Source organism: Condylostylus longicornis, unplaced genomic scaffold (assembly GCF_029603195.1).
Source record: "Condylostylus longicornis isolate FDR11 unplaced genomic scaffold, ASM2960319v2 ptg000013l, whole genome shotgun sequence".
NCBI classification, from domain to species: Eukaryota; Metazoa; Arthropoda; class Insecta; order Diptera; family Dolichopodidae; genus Condylostylus; species Condylostylus longicornis.
Window position 1 is genome coordinate 17690170 of NW_026577982.1, and position 17254 is coordinate 17707423.

General features: G+C 28.2%; 1 protein-coding gene across 14 annotated transcripts in view; it reads right to left on the reverse strand.

Moving 5' to 3' along the window:
- Nucleotides 1-17254, reverse strand: part of LOC129605417 (disks large 1 tumor suppressor protein) — a 67437-nt gene that overhangs the window by 31355 nt on the left and 18828 nt on the right. For 9 of the 14 annotated variants that reach the window (XM_055515179.1, XM_055515175.1, XM_055515172.1 and 6 more), the window contains one exon: nucleotides 7367-7504. In XM_055515179.1, coding sequence (XP_055371154.1) covers nucleotides 7367-7504 — 138 coding nt within the window. Of the gene's footprint in view, nucleotides 1-4630; nucleotides 5617-7366; nucleotides 7505-13699; nucleotides 14149-17254 lie in introns of those variants that run through there. The other 5 variants (XM_055515187.1, XM_055515186.1, XM_055515182.1 and 2 more) reach the window with 3 other exon arrangements.

The following is a 17254-nucleotide window of genomic DNA, read 5'->3' on the forward strand; positions in this document are numbered from 1 at the left end:
AATTCACTCCAATCACATTGAGATTTGCTGGCCAGAGGTTCCAATTTGATATATTAGTGTTGTGTGCGTAGTCTGCTTTTTACTGATCCGTTATTATAAATTATATGTATATATATATGTATAATAAAATTGTACTCTTATTCATACGTGAAAGGCCAAATTGATAACAAATGATGATACAAGTATAAAATCAATTTTTTCTTTTAAATTTTTGATTCAATCCTCATATATTTTATTAGTGCAAATATTTTTATAGATTTCTGTTAAAAAACTTGTCAAGTTAAAAAACTTGATTGCAAAAAGACCTTCTAAGCTGTTAAATTTTTTAAGTTTTTAATAAATACTGCCCTACAGAAAAAAAAAAATACCAGACAAAATTTAAGTAAATACTTACTGAGTTGGTTTTTTTTGTTTTTTTCAAATTGAAAAAATGTATATTGCTATACATTTCTTTGAGATAATACATACGTTTGTAAATATGTAAGTTTTCTATAATTATCCATGATATGTCTCACGCTTATTTGCTTTTATAAAATACTAAATATTTATGTATACATATTTCGTATGGGTATACCACTTGATATAACAAAAATATCAAAGCCTGAACTAATGCCATATATATCTATCAGGCCATCAAACTCAAAGAGCAAATCAAAAATAAATTTCAAATTTATATTGAGTTTAAATGGAAGCGGTGTCGGAATTTATTTGTGTAAAGGAAATTGATCAATATTTTTGGCTCTACTGATTCTACGCATTTTTTTAAATTTAATACTTTAATTTTAAATTTAGTATTTTAAATTTAAGTATTTTAAATACTTAAATTTTAAATATAATACTGAAATATATAGAGTAAGATTTTTGAATAAGAAATAGAATTTAAAAGCAAATTGAAGAAAAAGGCAAAAAAAATAATTATTAATAATCTAAATGGCTTTTAAAATTATAAACAATATTCAAAAATTTCACAAAAAAAAATATTTTAATCGGCATAATTCGAATACGTAAAACATTAAAAATTGTTTTTGTGTTTCTTTCCGTTTCAAAATTTCCGAAAATAATTTCAGCTTGGAGGCCTGATATGAGTAACATATCAAAAACTCAAATTTCAAATCGAAATATTAACTATAATTTTGAATAAATATATTTTCGTATTTTTCTCAATATTTTTTGAACCACTATGTCAGGCAACATATCTGAGAGTAAAACACGATAATACACTGCATAAAAAAAAAATTTGGTGCCATATTTTTTAGTCTAGAATACAACATAAAAAAAAGTTAATACAAATTTTTTCAGATTTATAAATTTTTTACGTTAGAATTTAAATTTGTAATCATCAGATTTTAAGTAATTAGGTTAATATTAATTTTTTATTTTTGTATGGATATAATATTTATTATAGCTATATAATATTTAACATAATTTTTATAGTGACCTGACGGAACCCGAGACCCTTCAGTAGAAGGACCAGTGCAATAACCACTGCGCCATTAATCAGGAAATCACATACCTAATCTGAAGTAGTTAAATAGGAATAAATTGAATTTAAAAAATAATTAGATAAAAACTTGACTTAAATTCTCTAATATTGACTAAAACCTAACAGTTTTTGTATTAAAATGAAATTTTCACTTTTCTGAGCAACATAGCTATATTTTTAGTCTAGAATACACGACATAAAATAAAGTTATAAAAATTTTATTAGTTTTATATCTATTATAAAAAATGGTGGTTCCATGTTATTCCGTGTTATAAAAACGAAGAAAATAAAAATATTATAAAGAAACTCTTAATTATTAGTTTTAAAAATCCCTGATGCGGAAGTTTAGGCAAATCAGTCAATTAAGCTTATTAACAACATGAAAATATCTCCTAATATAACTAAAATCACATACATCCCTAAAAGAAGTATATACGAGTACTTATGTACTTTTAATATAAAAAGTATACGTGCATATGCAAACATTTTTATGAATTTCGAAGAATATTAATTCTATAGTACAACTTACTATGAAAAACATATAGATATAAGTATGTTTATGTGTTTATATAAGACCTAAAGTTCGAGACGTGTCACACATAATAAGCGAACTTGTTATTCTCAAATGTACATTTTCTCAACTCTTTGAAAAAATATACAAAAATCTTCAATTATATTTCAAAACAATATTTCAAAAAACAAAAAATTTGCACAATTTTTGTTTCTTTTGGAATCTTTATAACACAAAATTATAGAAATGTTAACGCTCGTAATTAAAGCTATTTGAAAAAAGTTGATCTTATGAGAGATTTAAAATGATAAAAAGGACCCTGTTTTAATTTGTCAGCTGTGAACTGTCACTTTCCCTTAGGGTCCAAGCCTGTACTTTCGTGGTTAAAAACATAAAGAAAGTATGATGCAATAAATCTTCCTATAGTTATATTAAGAAGTATTCTGTTATTTTTCAAATGTGCATGATATGTTAAGACGAGAATTTTTTATTCTTTGTACAAAAAAAAGTAAAACTAAAAAATCATGGGTCAAAAAAATCTTTCCGACGATGTCTTATTCAAATGTATTCGGAACACTATCCAGAATGGCAATGTATAAAAACTTGTAGGATAGTATAGTTTACATCTTGTTTACTATTGTCTTTGCCTTGGGTATTCCATTTCAGTTTTTAATTTCGCTGGCTAAGATTACTCCAAATAAAAGTTTAAGAGTGAATTACAAGTAAAAATAGATACATACACAATTTTTGTAAATTTTATCCCACCTGCTAGGGTATACTTTATTAAAAAATTTTTCAGAAATACAGTCTAAGAAATAATATCAATAAATGAATGTAATTCTTAAGGGGTTTTGTTAGGTGGACACATATATACATACATAAAACACTCATCCCTCGCTAAACAGAAACTCCTTATACGGAATTCAAAAATTAAACCAAATTCTCTTTTTACGGAAAAAAATTCGGTAAAATGCAAAAAAAAAAGTACTCTAAAAAATTACAATTCTTATAAAAAACATTTCTAGGAATTTTTGGTTTAAATATACATAAATATATGTTAAATATCATTGCTATGTATATGTTAAATATTTTATATGTTAAAAACCATTGTGATTATGTATGTGTATGTACTGTAATGTTTTACGTGAAACAAAGATCAGAGCAAATTAATTAAAAGTAATTTTAATTCTTAAAATAACAAATATATTTTAATTCTAATATATATAACAAATATGTAAATATATAACAAAGCATGCGGTTGTAACGTAATGTAAGTAAAAAGATTCGATTTACGGACATTTCCGGAACATATTAAAAAGCGAGGAATGAGTGTATAGAATAATTACAAACTTCACCTTAACCGAAAATTTGCGGTTAACCAGCCCTATCATGAATTTCGTTCATAGCTCCGAAATTCATATGTATGTTTACGAAGTTCATATTCTCAATTCCGAATTACTAAAATTCTACTACAAATATTCGTAACAGAGTAATTATAAATTACGTTAGTAGTAAAATTAACCCTGAATAGTCTACCAAAAAAATACTCACACGTAACAAGCAATTTAAAGAAAGTGGTTGTTTTAAATTTTGAAGTTTTCAATTTTTTTTTGTTTGAATTTCAGCTTTTCCAAAACAGCTACCATGAAACGAAAAAAATTTATATTTGCTAAAACAAATTTTTTTACACTTTTCAAAAAAAACTCAAAATTGCAACACTCAATTGTTAAAAAATATCCTTTTTTAGAAAACATAAATATACATTTGACAATTGAATCAAAATACTGATTTTGACACTCCAAAAAATTGTGTTCCCATTGCTAATTCTTAATCTACATATACGAAAGGAATTTATGATGATATAAAAGGAAATTGGTAATTTGCCTTTATAGCGGGTGAATGAGGTTTCAGATAAAGAGTTATGCAAAACATTAATAACGTAATGTTAATCAAATACATATTTTCTTTTTACAAACTTTTAAGAACTTATTAAAAACAAAAAAAAAATTATCAAAGCCTAGACTATTTAATTTTTATTTAAAAGGGCCATTCATATTGAAAACGAAAAAAAAATTAGATAGGCAAGAACGTATATGATATGCAATTTTAAAATTACAAAATACTTAATAATATGATCTTTCATTTTAGAAATATTTGATAAGTATTCTTTGTAGGAAAAATGCACGTGCAGTCAAATTTTTTGGCAACTTATTGAAATATGTATCTACCATTGCATTAAAAAAATGAATGATTAGACTTAAAAGTTAATATGCACAGGTGAAATTTAAAAACATACATATGAATAATTTATAAACTACTTTTACATAATAAGCATTAAATGTAGGTGCAAACATACATATGTATGCGAGTACTACCCCCACTGAAATACATGTGTAAGTAAATCTACAAACAAACGTATATACATGCTTACCTAAGCTACTTGGGAACAAAATAAATATTGTACATTATGTACTGTATGTAGCTATTATAATAAATAATTAAATTTATAAAATTTAATTAGTTTCACAGGGGTAGGTATTATAAATCAGATATGGACGGAATATTATTAAGACTATGTAGACAAGTACGTATGTTACCTGCCTTAGCAATTACAAAATAAAATTTAAAATAATTACCGTGTCTAAATTAAATAGTGATGATACTTTTTTTAAGAATCCACCGCTTTCATTTCGCTTTTTCTTTCTAGTTGTCATTTTTCTATTTAAAAAACTCGCTATTGCACTTTTATTTTAGAATAAAGTTATTAGAAATTACTCTATAAGTTTTTTTTTGTGTATGTCTATTCATAAAAATATGTGAAAATCAATGTTTTTTTTATAAATTTGAAAATTTATTTATTTGTACATTATAAAAATTTTCTATTTAGCACTTATTTGTATTAGGTATACACATAAACATACGAGTGAACATACATGGGGCACAAGTAAATTATACCACCGGTTATACATATGTATATAAAAATATTTTTTTAGGTAGGTTTATGTAGTTATTTTTTATTTATAGATTTTCTTAATAAAACTTAAAAAAAATTTGTATATTATGCATAGACTTTAATGGAATTTAGATGTGTATGTAATCACTATTTTAAATGAATGAACTCATTATGTATTTAGTACGGAATATGGATTGAGTACAACTACAATAGAAATCATTTTTATTTTCAAGTAATTATAATATTTCAACACAATAAATAAAATTATAATTTGTAACAAAAACAATTTTATGAATTTAAATTTCTTTTTCTATTTTTCGAGTATTTAAATGAAGACGTCATCAAATTAATCCTAGCGGCACTAGCTGCAGGAGAGCAACTGCGATACTTTTTTTGTATCTTCAATTAAAGTACTCCGAACACAAACACATATTATCATAAATTAATTAAAAAATGAGCATCAATAGCATTTTCAAATTTTCCAAAAACTCTTTGTTAAAATTGCTCAAACATTTCTATTTTATTTAAAGAATTAAAATGAATTATAAAAATATTAAATATTTTCCATTTTTAAATTATGTATGTATGTATTTTATTCTTGAAATTCTTCAAAATTGACACATTTCTCACAAAAAATTTTACAAATCTACTCGCACATTATACTTTATACCTTACCGCTTACAAAACAACTAAACTACATTACATACATAATCTACATGTATTTCTAAATTTGATTTGAACTTCATTTTTCTTGTCATGTTGCGAGCGACGTTAACAAACGCAACACAACAACTTGTTTCAAACTAAGCGCAAACTCATCGTTCTCAATGTTTTTATTTTTTTATACATAATTTCAATGTGTGTTTTTGCAATTTTCATTATAAATTAATGGCCATGTTTTTTATACTTTATAAAATAATTGTTGCCGTGTTTTTATAAAATCTCATTAATAGTAATGTCAAAATAAATTAAAAGTTTGTTGCTTTTATAAGAAATAAAAATAAAAGGGTTTTCAAAAGACATTTTAAATTATGCAAGCAAAAATAAAATAAAATAGTTTCGGAAAAGATGAAGGATTTACCTAGAAGTATATTTCATTTAAAATTAAACGAAACGAAGCGAAAATTATAAAATTACTCACAATTTCAATTTTTATAAAAAGTAAGGCAAAAAGGCTAATTTCAAAATAACTGAATTAAAAAATGACTGGGATTTTTTTACAACATCAAAGCATATGCTAAAGTATTACGACTGTCAAAAATCAAATAATAATCTCTGGCAAAAAAACACGCTCACTAGACAAAACTTATGTTTTACTAAGATACCACCTAATTGAGTTAAAATTTAATCTCGTGAAGTACTTATAGTCTCGTGAAAGACCTATAGTTCTTTTAGGAGGATCCTGATTCTTCATATATACATATAAGAATTTTTTGTATTATTAAAATAATATAATAATAATAATAAAACAATAGAACATAAATATCAATTTAACTAAACGAAGTTATAGCTACAATGCTGGGGAACAACAGTGCGCACGTTTGCGCTAATCTCACGTTAGTAGTGTATTTATTGATAAAAAAAATTTCCTTATTAACAACTTTTAATTCTGTCAAGTGAACCGTGGTCTATGGTGTTAATTTTTGTCTAGTTTGCATTCCTACAAAATTTTTTGATAGACTCAAGTAAAAATGAACTAAAACAGAAAATTTTACATAGAATATTGGTAGTGCTCTTAAAGAACACGTTTTTGTAAAAATTAATAATTAAGTAAAAATTTTAATGTTATAAATTGTTTCATAAATCTTTTTTGATGATAAAAAATAAGAAAAATTAATATTTTCCGAAAGTTCGAATGCTTGCATTTGCGAATAAATATGAAAAAACAAATAACTTTTTTTTCCAAAAATTGTTTACTTGAACGGAAGTTATAAGAAAAAAACTTATGTAGGTTTGTTAAAATTTCGGCAATTTTTCCTAAAATTTATGAGACATCAGTAAAGAGAAATATGCAGCCATAGGAACAAATAAACTTGGTGTGTTAAATAAAAATGGTAACTTTTGTAGAGAACACAAGCTTAGTAATAAACGGTATACTATTTTCGCCCAAAATAAATTTGAACATTCTCAGATAGTATAAGGAACCAGAAAGACCATATTTGCATTAGGAAAATTTGTGATCCTCGATAATGGATGTAATAATAATGAGCGGGCGGATGTCCAGGTCTTAAAAAGGTCGAAAGAAGTTTTGTAAATTTCGAATTCACCGGCCTCTCAAATTAACCAGCGTAGGATTGTTCTGAATAATTTGCCAAAGTTTTATAGTGACCGAATGTCATATTCATAGTCATATTGTATATACATACATATGTACATATATGCGAGTACAGGTAAATAGATTGTTTTAAATTTTTCTTACCGTTTGACTTTGAATTGTAATTGATTCACTCTTTTTGATATTGATTTCATCCGAAACGTTTTTCGTAACTGGGGCACTTTGATTAACGACACCTTTTTTTGGCTTTTCCTTCTCATCTTCTAATTTGATGCGAGTGTTCTGCAAATAAAAACGAAATAAAATTTTTAAATAAATTTTAAACTTTGTTTTTTATTAAATTCTAAACTTCGTAATGTAATTTTAGAAAGATACTATAAAAATATCACTAATTTAGCTTATATACATAAGTGAATATACTTTTAACCTACTACATCTTTGAAGATAAAGATAAACTTGACAAATTGAAAAACAAAAATTCTTAAATTAAAATGTATTCGCAAATATTTTGGTTTTATTTCATTGAATGTAATTTTTGTGAACTCGGTAACCGCTGACGGCGTTGTGTGTTCCAATACGGAAAACCCTCTTGCTTTACTTTGGCACCAAAGCTAGCATATCAAATTTCCGGCAGAAATACTTTTCCCCTTCGCAGGGAAGAGTTAATGTCTGAGCAGACGATCTGAATAACTTTCGACGCCAACATTTTTTTTTACTACTGGATTGAAAAATGAAGATAAAGTATGTGATAAATTTTTTTTATTGAAATGCTACGATGAAAAAAAGGGGTCTAGGAGCTTCTTCTTAGCATTTGCTTCCATTTGCCTTCTACTAGCTAGATTTGATCTTGAAAAGAATTAAAATTGATGACATCGAAGAAAAGAATGTAAAATGTTGGGAAAGTTAAAGTTACAGTTTGTCACTATACGTTCAAAAGAAAAATTTTACATTGTAATTTTTACAAATTCACCCATTCGGACGGAACAACTGAACATATCGCTGTTGCTATATCTGGCACAAGATATTAACTTCATCACTTTATGCCATACTCGTTACTATCTTGTATATCCAAGGTATTAGGTCTACAAATTCGCTAGTCTAGACAAACCAAACTTTTTAAAAATATAATCATGCAGAATGCATTACATATATACATATCTCAGCACAACTAGCAACTGCATAAAGATCTTAAAACCGTTCACAACGCCTCCTTAAGGTACCGACTCATACATATATATTATACAATATAAGAAAATTTAGATTTTTGTACTTGCTTTTCTTAATCAAACAAATGAGAGCTTTATGTACGAGGTAGTCGCAAGGATCGGAAACTTTGGGAAACCTATGAAACTACTTCTCAAAAATTGAAGGAATGTGTAGCCACATTCTCAGTTTTTTTGAATGTACGGAAGGTGACATTAACTAAACATTTTATCAGGATAGGTATCAATTTAGAATTTTTTTTTAATTTCTCGTTTTGGCTAAAAATTAAAAAAACAGACAGAAAATGTAGATTTAAAAAATCAAATAAAATCTGCATCAACAGAAAAGAAAAACAAAAATGCGGAAGTTATCGTATATGAAACCGACGAGGAGGAACTGGCAAGAGAAACTGACTGGATCCTAAAACAGAATAATGCAAAGAAGCGAAAAATGGAAAAGTCTCCTGAAATAAATTCAGAGACGACATTTAAAAAAAATAATGAAACCAGCCCTAAAATGAAGGCTGAAAATCCAAAAAAGCACAAGCCTCCTTCGGCTATATTGAGCAACATTAAGAACTACTCCCACATAGTTAAGATATTAGAAGAAGAGAGAATAAACGTTAGGGTCAATATGATGAATAACGACCAATTCAAAATAAATGTGGAAAATGAAAATGAATACAGATTACTAACAAAAGCTATAAATAAGGCTAGACTGGAGTGGCACACGTATGAGAATAAACTAACGAGGCCAGTTAAAGTTATGGCTAGAAATCTCCATCCATCGTGTGAGCCAGAGGATATAAAAAAAGAGCTTATTAGCAAAGGCTTTAAATGTCTTGATGTTGTAAATAAAATCAAAATGAAGAAGGAAAATGGAAAATATATTTCAGTAAAACTTCCGCTCTTTATGTTATCTTTTGACCATTCAGAAGAGATAACCAGGATCTATAAAATAGAATACTAACAGCACATAAGAGTAAAAATTGAAGCTCTTAGAAGCAGCAAATCCATTCCTCAATGCAAGAGATGCCAGAGAATTGGACACACACAAAAGTTTTGCCAAAGAGAGGCTAGATGTGTAAAATGTGTTGGTAATCATATGACAGCGGAATGCAACAAGAAGGATAATTTTCAGCTCAAATGTGCGAACTGCAACGAGGCACACCCTGCTAGCTATCGAGGCTGTTTGGTTGCAAAAGAATTGCAAAAAAGGAGATTGAAAAAGAACAAGACCAAACAAAACCAAGTTAAATTTAATGAACAAGGAACTCCAAAAATAGACAGAATGACGGCACCTAGAAAGGTGTTAAAGGGAGTATTTTATTCACAAGCGCTTCAAAGCAAATCCCCACAAAAAAAGAAAATGAAGGAACCTGAGAACAAAACCCCACAAATAAAAAGAACTGACGCAGACATTATGCAAATGATGCATAGTATGTTGATTAGAATTGACGAGATCTCTAAAAGATTATTAAAAATAGAAAATGCATACACAGAGATGTATACGGGGACACCGAAGAAGTTAAGAAAAGATGTACGTAAATGAGGTACGTATAGTAACTTGGAGTGCTAATGGTGTTCTTAATAAGAAACAAGAATTGGATGTTTTTCTCAAAACGAGAAAAAAAAGATATTTGTTTGCTGTCGGAGGCTCATTTGACATATTATACGAGCCTTAAAATAGAGGGCTATAATTGCTATAAAGCGGTACATCCCAGCAATCAGCCAAGAAGAGGTAGTGCAATACTAATAAAAGAAAATATAGAACATAATGAAGAATTCAAGATAGAAACGGCTAAAATTCAGCTTATTTCGATTAAAATTAAATCAACTAAACAGGACTTTAGTGTTGGTGCTGTATACTGTCCACCAAATTGCAGCATTAAGAAAAATATTTTTAAAGATCTCCTGTACAAGCATGGACACAGATATCTAATAGGAGGTGACTACAATGCCAAACATACAGATTGGGGTTCTAGAATCACCTCATCTAGAGGAAGAGAGCTAAGAAAAGCTATTCAAGAGCTAGGTTGTTGCTATCACTCCACTGGCACTCCTGCTTATTGGCCTACTGATACTAACAAGATTGAAGGAACCTGAGAACAAAACCCCACAAATAAAAAGAACTGACGCAGACATTATGCAAATGATGCATAGTATGTTGATTAGAATTGACGAGATCTCTAAAAGATTATTAAAAATAGAAAATGCATACACAGAGATGTATACGGGGACACCGAAGAAGTTAAGAAAAGATGTACGTAAATGAGGTACGTATAGTAACTTGGAGTGCTAATGGTGTTCTTAATAAGAAACAAGAATTGGATGTTTTTCTCAAAACGAGAAAAAAAAGATATTTGTTTGCTGTCGGAGGCTCGTTTGACATATTATACGAGCCTTAAAATAGAGGGCTATAATTGCTATAAAGCGATACATCCCAGCAATCAGTCAAGAAGAGGTAGTGCAATACTAATAAAAGAAAATATAGAACATAATGAAGAATTCAAGATAGAAACGGCTGAAATTCAGCTTATTTCGATTAAAATTAAATCAACTAAACAGGACTTTAGTGTTGGTGCTGTATACTGTCCACCAAATTGCAGCATTAAGAAAAATATTTTTAAAGATCTCCTGTACAAGCATGGACACAGATATCTAATAGGAGGTGACTATAATGCCAAACATACAGATTGGGGTTCTAGAATCACCTCATCTAGAGGAAGAGAGGTAAGAAAAGCTATTCAAGAGCTAGGTTGTTGCTATCACTCCACTGGCACTCCTGCTTATTGGCCTACTGATACTAACAAGATTCCTGATGTTATTGACTTTTTCATAACCAAAAAAATATCAGAAAACTTTCTAAGCCTTGAAGATAACTATGATTTTAATTCGGATCACTCTGCTGTCATATTAAAACTAAGTGAAAAAATAACTAAAACATTATTTAGGCCCAGCTTAACAAATAGCACTACAGATTGGGTGAGCTTTAGATACGAAATAATAAACAATATTGACGTAAATATTAATATACAATCAAGAGAGCAATTAGATGTTTAGTTAGAAGTTTATATCCGCGAGAAATAACTGATTTAGTAGGTGAAAAGAGAAGGGCCAGACGCAGATGGCAACGTTCGTGTCACCCTGATGATAAAACTGTTTTAAACAGACTTTCCCAGGTGCTTAAAAGAAAAATCCAAGAATTTAAATCGGCAACATACGAAAATTATATAAAGAACTTGTCAGCTACGAGGGAAACGAATTATTCCTTATGGAAGGCGGCAAGAAGCAAAAAGAGACCGATTAGGCACGCTCCGCCACTTATGAAAGCAAATGGCATTTGGGCGAGCAGCAATATAGAGAAGGCCGAATTGTTTGCTGATCACTTGGAAAACATATTCACGCCAAACGGAATAACCTCAGTTGTGGGTTGGTAGAATCTATCGCAAATAAAGCAGACAGCATAGCTCCACTTACTCAATTAGAGGTTGCGGAAGAGATAAGATCCCTGAAGTTGAAAAAATCGCCAGGTTTTGATCTTATTACTGCGGAAGTACTGAGAGAGCTACCAGGCGAGGCATTGGAACATCAGACGAAAATCATGAATGGGCTATGGATTTAAGGTATGTAGCTAAGGGGCCTAATATTAAGGTAAGGGGCCTAATACCGAACCATCAATTTGGTTTTGGAAGAAACCATTCTACAATAGACCAGGTCCATAGAATAACTAATATTATACAGAAAAGCTTGGAAAATAAGGAAATCTGCTCTTCTATGTTTCTAGACGTAGCACAGGCATTCGACAAGGTGTGGCACAGGGGCCTTATACTTAAGTTAGAGCAAATGTTACTATCGTCGTTTGTAGAAATTTTGAAATCTTGCTTACTCCACGATAAGAGAAATAAAGGCAGGTGTGCCTCAAGGCAGTATATTGGGCCCAACGTTGTACCTGCTTTTCACGAGTGATTTGCCACAAATAGAAAATGCTACAATAGCCACTTTTGCTGACGATACTGCAATATAGACAGTAGAAGCGAACATTGATGATTTGACAAAAAAATTACAGGAGGCAATTAACAAAATAAGCCAGTGGACTAGAGATTGGAGGGTGAAGTTGAATGAAGCAAAATCAGTTCACATAAACTTCACCAATCGGAAAATAGTGAATCTACCACAAATTAACGTAAATGGAACGAACGTAGGGATCCATAACTCAGCAAAATACCTAGGAATGATTTTAGATGTCAAGCTAAGGTGGAAAGAGCATATAAAGAAGAAACACATAGAATTAGAAAATAAATATAGAGAAAATTATTGGCTCCTAGATCGTAAGTCCAATTTGGCAATTGGTAATAAGATATTAATTTATAACCAAATCATTAAACCAATATGGCGATATGGCATTTAATAATTAACAAAATTCTAACCTTCCAGAATAAAGTTCTACGGGGCATGGTAAATGCGTCATATCGCCATTATATACGTAACAGTGATATCCACAAGGACTTAGGAATTCCTTTGGTTGTGGATGAAATTAGGAGTTGTGCTACAAAGCATAGGGCTCGTCTAGAACAGCATGTAAATATGGAAGCAGCTCGGCTGCTAGACAATGGCGTTATGACAGAAAGACTTAAACGAACAAGACCATTCGATTTAACACGAAATACCAATTTCCTTATGGAAGGTATTTAATTCCTGCACGGAAAAACCAAGTTAGCGCGGAGGTAATAGTTGGTCTGTAGGACCAGTTTTATCCGTTCAGAATTTAAGTGATTTTTTAGGGTAGGAGTCACGCTCTCCCACTGTCTGAGGAAAAAGGCAGATAGAGTCGTCCTTCTTCGTCTTTCGAGATTTTTTCACCTAGTAGAAAAAAAAAAAAAAATGTTTAATAACATTTTCTCAATCTATTTTTTGTAGAAATACATATATAGAACATATAACTAAACAAACAATTCATTTATTATCCAATTTTAATAAGTGCCAAGCTAATTTTGATAACTTATTGAATAATAAAATAAATTCATAGTAAATCTTTGGAGTCCTAGCGAATGGAAGTCAACATACATATATAGCATCTTATATACATAGGTTGTATACAATATAATACTCGTATGCTTTAAAGTTAAACATGCTAATTAGTACGAGTACCAATTTGAAATGTCACACAAAAAATTTTAAATTTCAACTTCATATGCTCATAAATACAAGAACGAAAAATAAAAACATTTAATATATTTTTTTTAAATCATATTGAAAAATAGAGATAACTTACATGAGCACAACAACATGTTGAAATTTGTGAATCATTATTAGATGTAGACATTTTCGAAGGCGGAGGAGGTGGGGCACGTCTTCTTTTACGCATACGCATAGGTGTTCTTGCAACCATGTAATTCGAAAACCGTCGTCTTGAATGTCGAACAATTGAAACCCAGTCTATCATAATCATTTTAAAGAATTTTTTAAAAAGATTTTTTTTAAGTCTTTAATATTAATTATGATCCCTGTATTGTAATAAATTTGGATAATCCTTTATTACTTATCTTTATATTTACCGTTTTGATTTTGAACTTACATCCACGTATGGTTATTGTTTTTTAAGATTTTGATTTTTATCTTTTCTATTATAATTTTGTTTTTCTTTTTTCCCTTTTTTCTGTTTTGCATATAATATATTTTATAGAACAGGCACATAATTTTAATTAAGTATAGTTATTTGAAATATAAAAATTTATAATTATATTCCGCATTAAATTTCGGAGGATATTTTACAATAAACATATTAACACATTCTATATATTGTAATATATTAAATTACAAAATTTAAAAAAAAAAATGATTCACTAAAACAGCATTTGTTACAAATCACAATAACGTTTATATACAAATTAATATTGGAAATTTTAATGGCATCGGACAATTGCAAAAACTTCGTAAGGCATTATTTAAAAAAATGTTTTTGATAAATATTTTTCTCAATTTTGTATATTGAAATATTACAATAAGTTTTCATCCTTTATACAGTTAATTTTAAAATATCACATTTAAAATTATATTTACTAAAATTTTAGGTATAAATATGACTTTCAATAAATCTTCTAACTAATGTCTTTATATCTAACAAGTCCCAATACTCAATTTTTTTTACGAAATGTTACGAATTTTTGGCCTCGTTGTTGGTTTTTTCTTTAAATGCCACTGATCGTGTCATATTTTTTATTATTTTTTTCTTTTTTTTTACGTAAAAAAGAGATTAATATTTTAAAAAATCTCAGGATATTATACACATTTTTTAAAAAGCTTCCCATTTAAATTATATTGCACGAAAAAGAAAGAAAGGTAGGAGGAAAGAAAAAATGAAAAAAAATTTCAAATTCATATTTCAGTATGGTTTCAAATGTTAATGAGGAAGGATGTATGATTTTTTATGCACATTTTGTATTTCCCAATAAGGTAAGTTGAGTAGTGTCGGCTAACAAAAATATTATTAAAAGTAATATAGGTTGACACATTTCAACAATTTGAATTATCTCATTTCGATTATTCATACGTTACTTATAAAATTGTTTCAAATAATTTCAGTTAGTTTTTAAATTATTAAAAATAAATATGTATGTACCTACTTCCAATAAATTTTTTTTAAATAATTATTTTAAAACTATTTCAAACATGTTATATTGAGTGCTTCAAAAATTTTGCTGTGCTCTTTTTTCATATTTTATTAGCAGGTAAACAAGAGCAATCTATTTATAAAATGTCCCTGCATGTGTATGTATGACCTATCTTAATTCTAAACGGAAAGAATTTTAAAATACCTGAACAAAAATTTTAAAATACCTGTTATTTTACAGTCGGAATTTTCGAGTCATTTGGTAAAATACCATTTATTTCAAAAATAGAAAAATATTCAAATCCGGTCATAAAAATATATGATTGTTTTTTCCAAACATTTTAAATATTTTTTTTTCTTAGGTAATTGATATAAATGATAGCAAGTTTTTAATATTTTTTCAAATAAAAATAGAGGTAAAATTTTGAAGTTTATATAAAATTTGTATTTAACAAATAATATTTGATTGTATTTTAGATATTATTTTCTAATTCCCTCTTCAAATTTTTTCTTTACTATGTATTTATATCAATATTTAAGAATTATCTTTCATTAATTATATTTTCAACTTGACACCACAGGTACTTCCCATATCTTGCGTTAACTTACCCTATGAGAAAAAAAAGCTGTTCACTTAAAAATAATGAAATGCTTTCAGTAACAAATAAAACGTTGAAGGCGAAGGTTGTGTTTGTTGTTTTTCCGCTTTTTTTTAAATTTTAAAATAATTATCAATGAAAATATTAATATATTTTTTTGATTTTTCAAATATATGTTCTAAATTTTACCTGCTTTATAATAAGTGTGAATTTATTTTAATATTTCTTCTCAAAAAATAGCCACTTCGATTTAAAAAAGGCCATATAAAATAAGGTGTGCTTTCAAGTTTCTCTCTGAGCATTGGGACTTGTTAAATATAAAGACATTATTCTAACAATATTATAAATTTCTTAAATACTTAAATAAACTTAAAAGAATTTTTTATTCTTAACAACTTGAGTTTATTTTGTACATGTATACTCGTATACATACATATGTATGTATACATAAAATTTTACGCTAATACATAAAACATAAATTATCTTCTATGTAAGTAATATGATTGATGCCAGTATTTGAATCGTTGAAGACTGAACCCTTATAAACTATAGGTACATGTATGTATGAAATATTCATATATTATGTACGTAATATCATCGATTGTGCATACCAATCTTACTTTATGACATAAAATATTTGACTCTGCGACGAAAAAAATTTGCGATTTTTTTTTTGTTTCAAAGTAGAACTGAATTAACGTATGTTAAGCTTTTATTTTAATTTTAATGATTTCTTTATTTTGCTTAAATTTTTTATGTTTTAATTTTTTGTGTTAATAAATAAATTTATAAAAAACTTAGAAATGCTTTGATTTCAAACTTTAAAGTATCTTTAATAATTCAGTAAAATTCCATATAAAGTTCTCTCGATTTGCGACGTTTTGTTTACGACGAATTTTTTGGGAACCAATTATCGCTGCAAAGCGGGATATATACATGTATATATGTATATATATATATATATATATATAAATATAAAATATTTAGCCCTCTTCTAGTTGCCGTAGTAGAGTGAGAAATGTAGTTACTACTTGATTTTGACAATTTGATATTCCAAGTGGCAATCGCAATGACACTTGTCGGGAAGTAGCGAAAAATATGTTTCAAGCCATATTCCTGTTGCCGTTCTGATGCGGCACATGGCGTAGAGGGGGGTGGTCATACAAATTTTAGTTTCATTTTTATATATACCGCTAAATGTATTTCATTTATGTAGGTACAGGAGTGGAATATGGGACAAGATCAACATTTAATATAGGAAATGTTAATACTTTATTTTAATTACATAAAATAGCGAATACAGTACAACAAATGCAACATTTAAAAGTAGATATTCTGGAAATTAGTGAAATATGTTGGTCTGATATTGGTAAGTGTCGGGTAAAAGACGATTAATTCTATTACTCAGGAAACAACACTTTAATTCAGCGTAATGGCGTTGGATTTATTGTTGCTAATCAAATTGCAGATTTTGTAGCGGAATTTATGCCTTATTTAGATTGGATCATATCATACATATTAATATATTGGATGTATAAATAACTACTATACCAATTAAACTTAACACCATACGATATCAACTCCTGATAAGTCAGATGACGAAATTGAAGAACTCTAT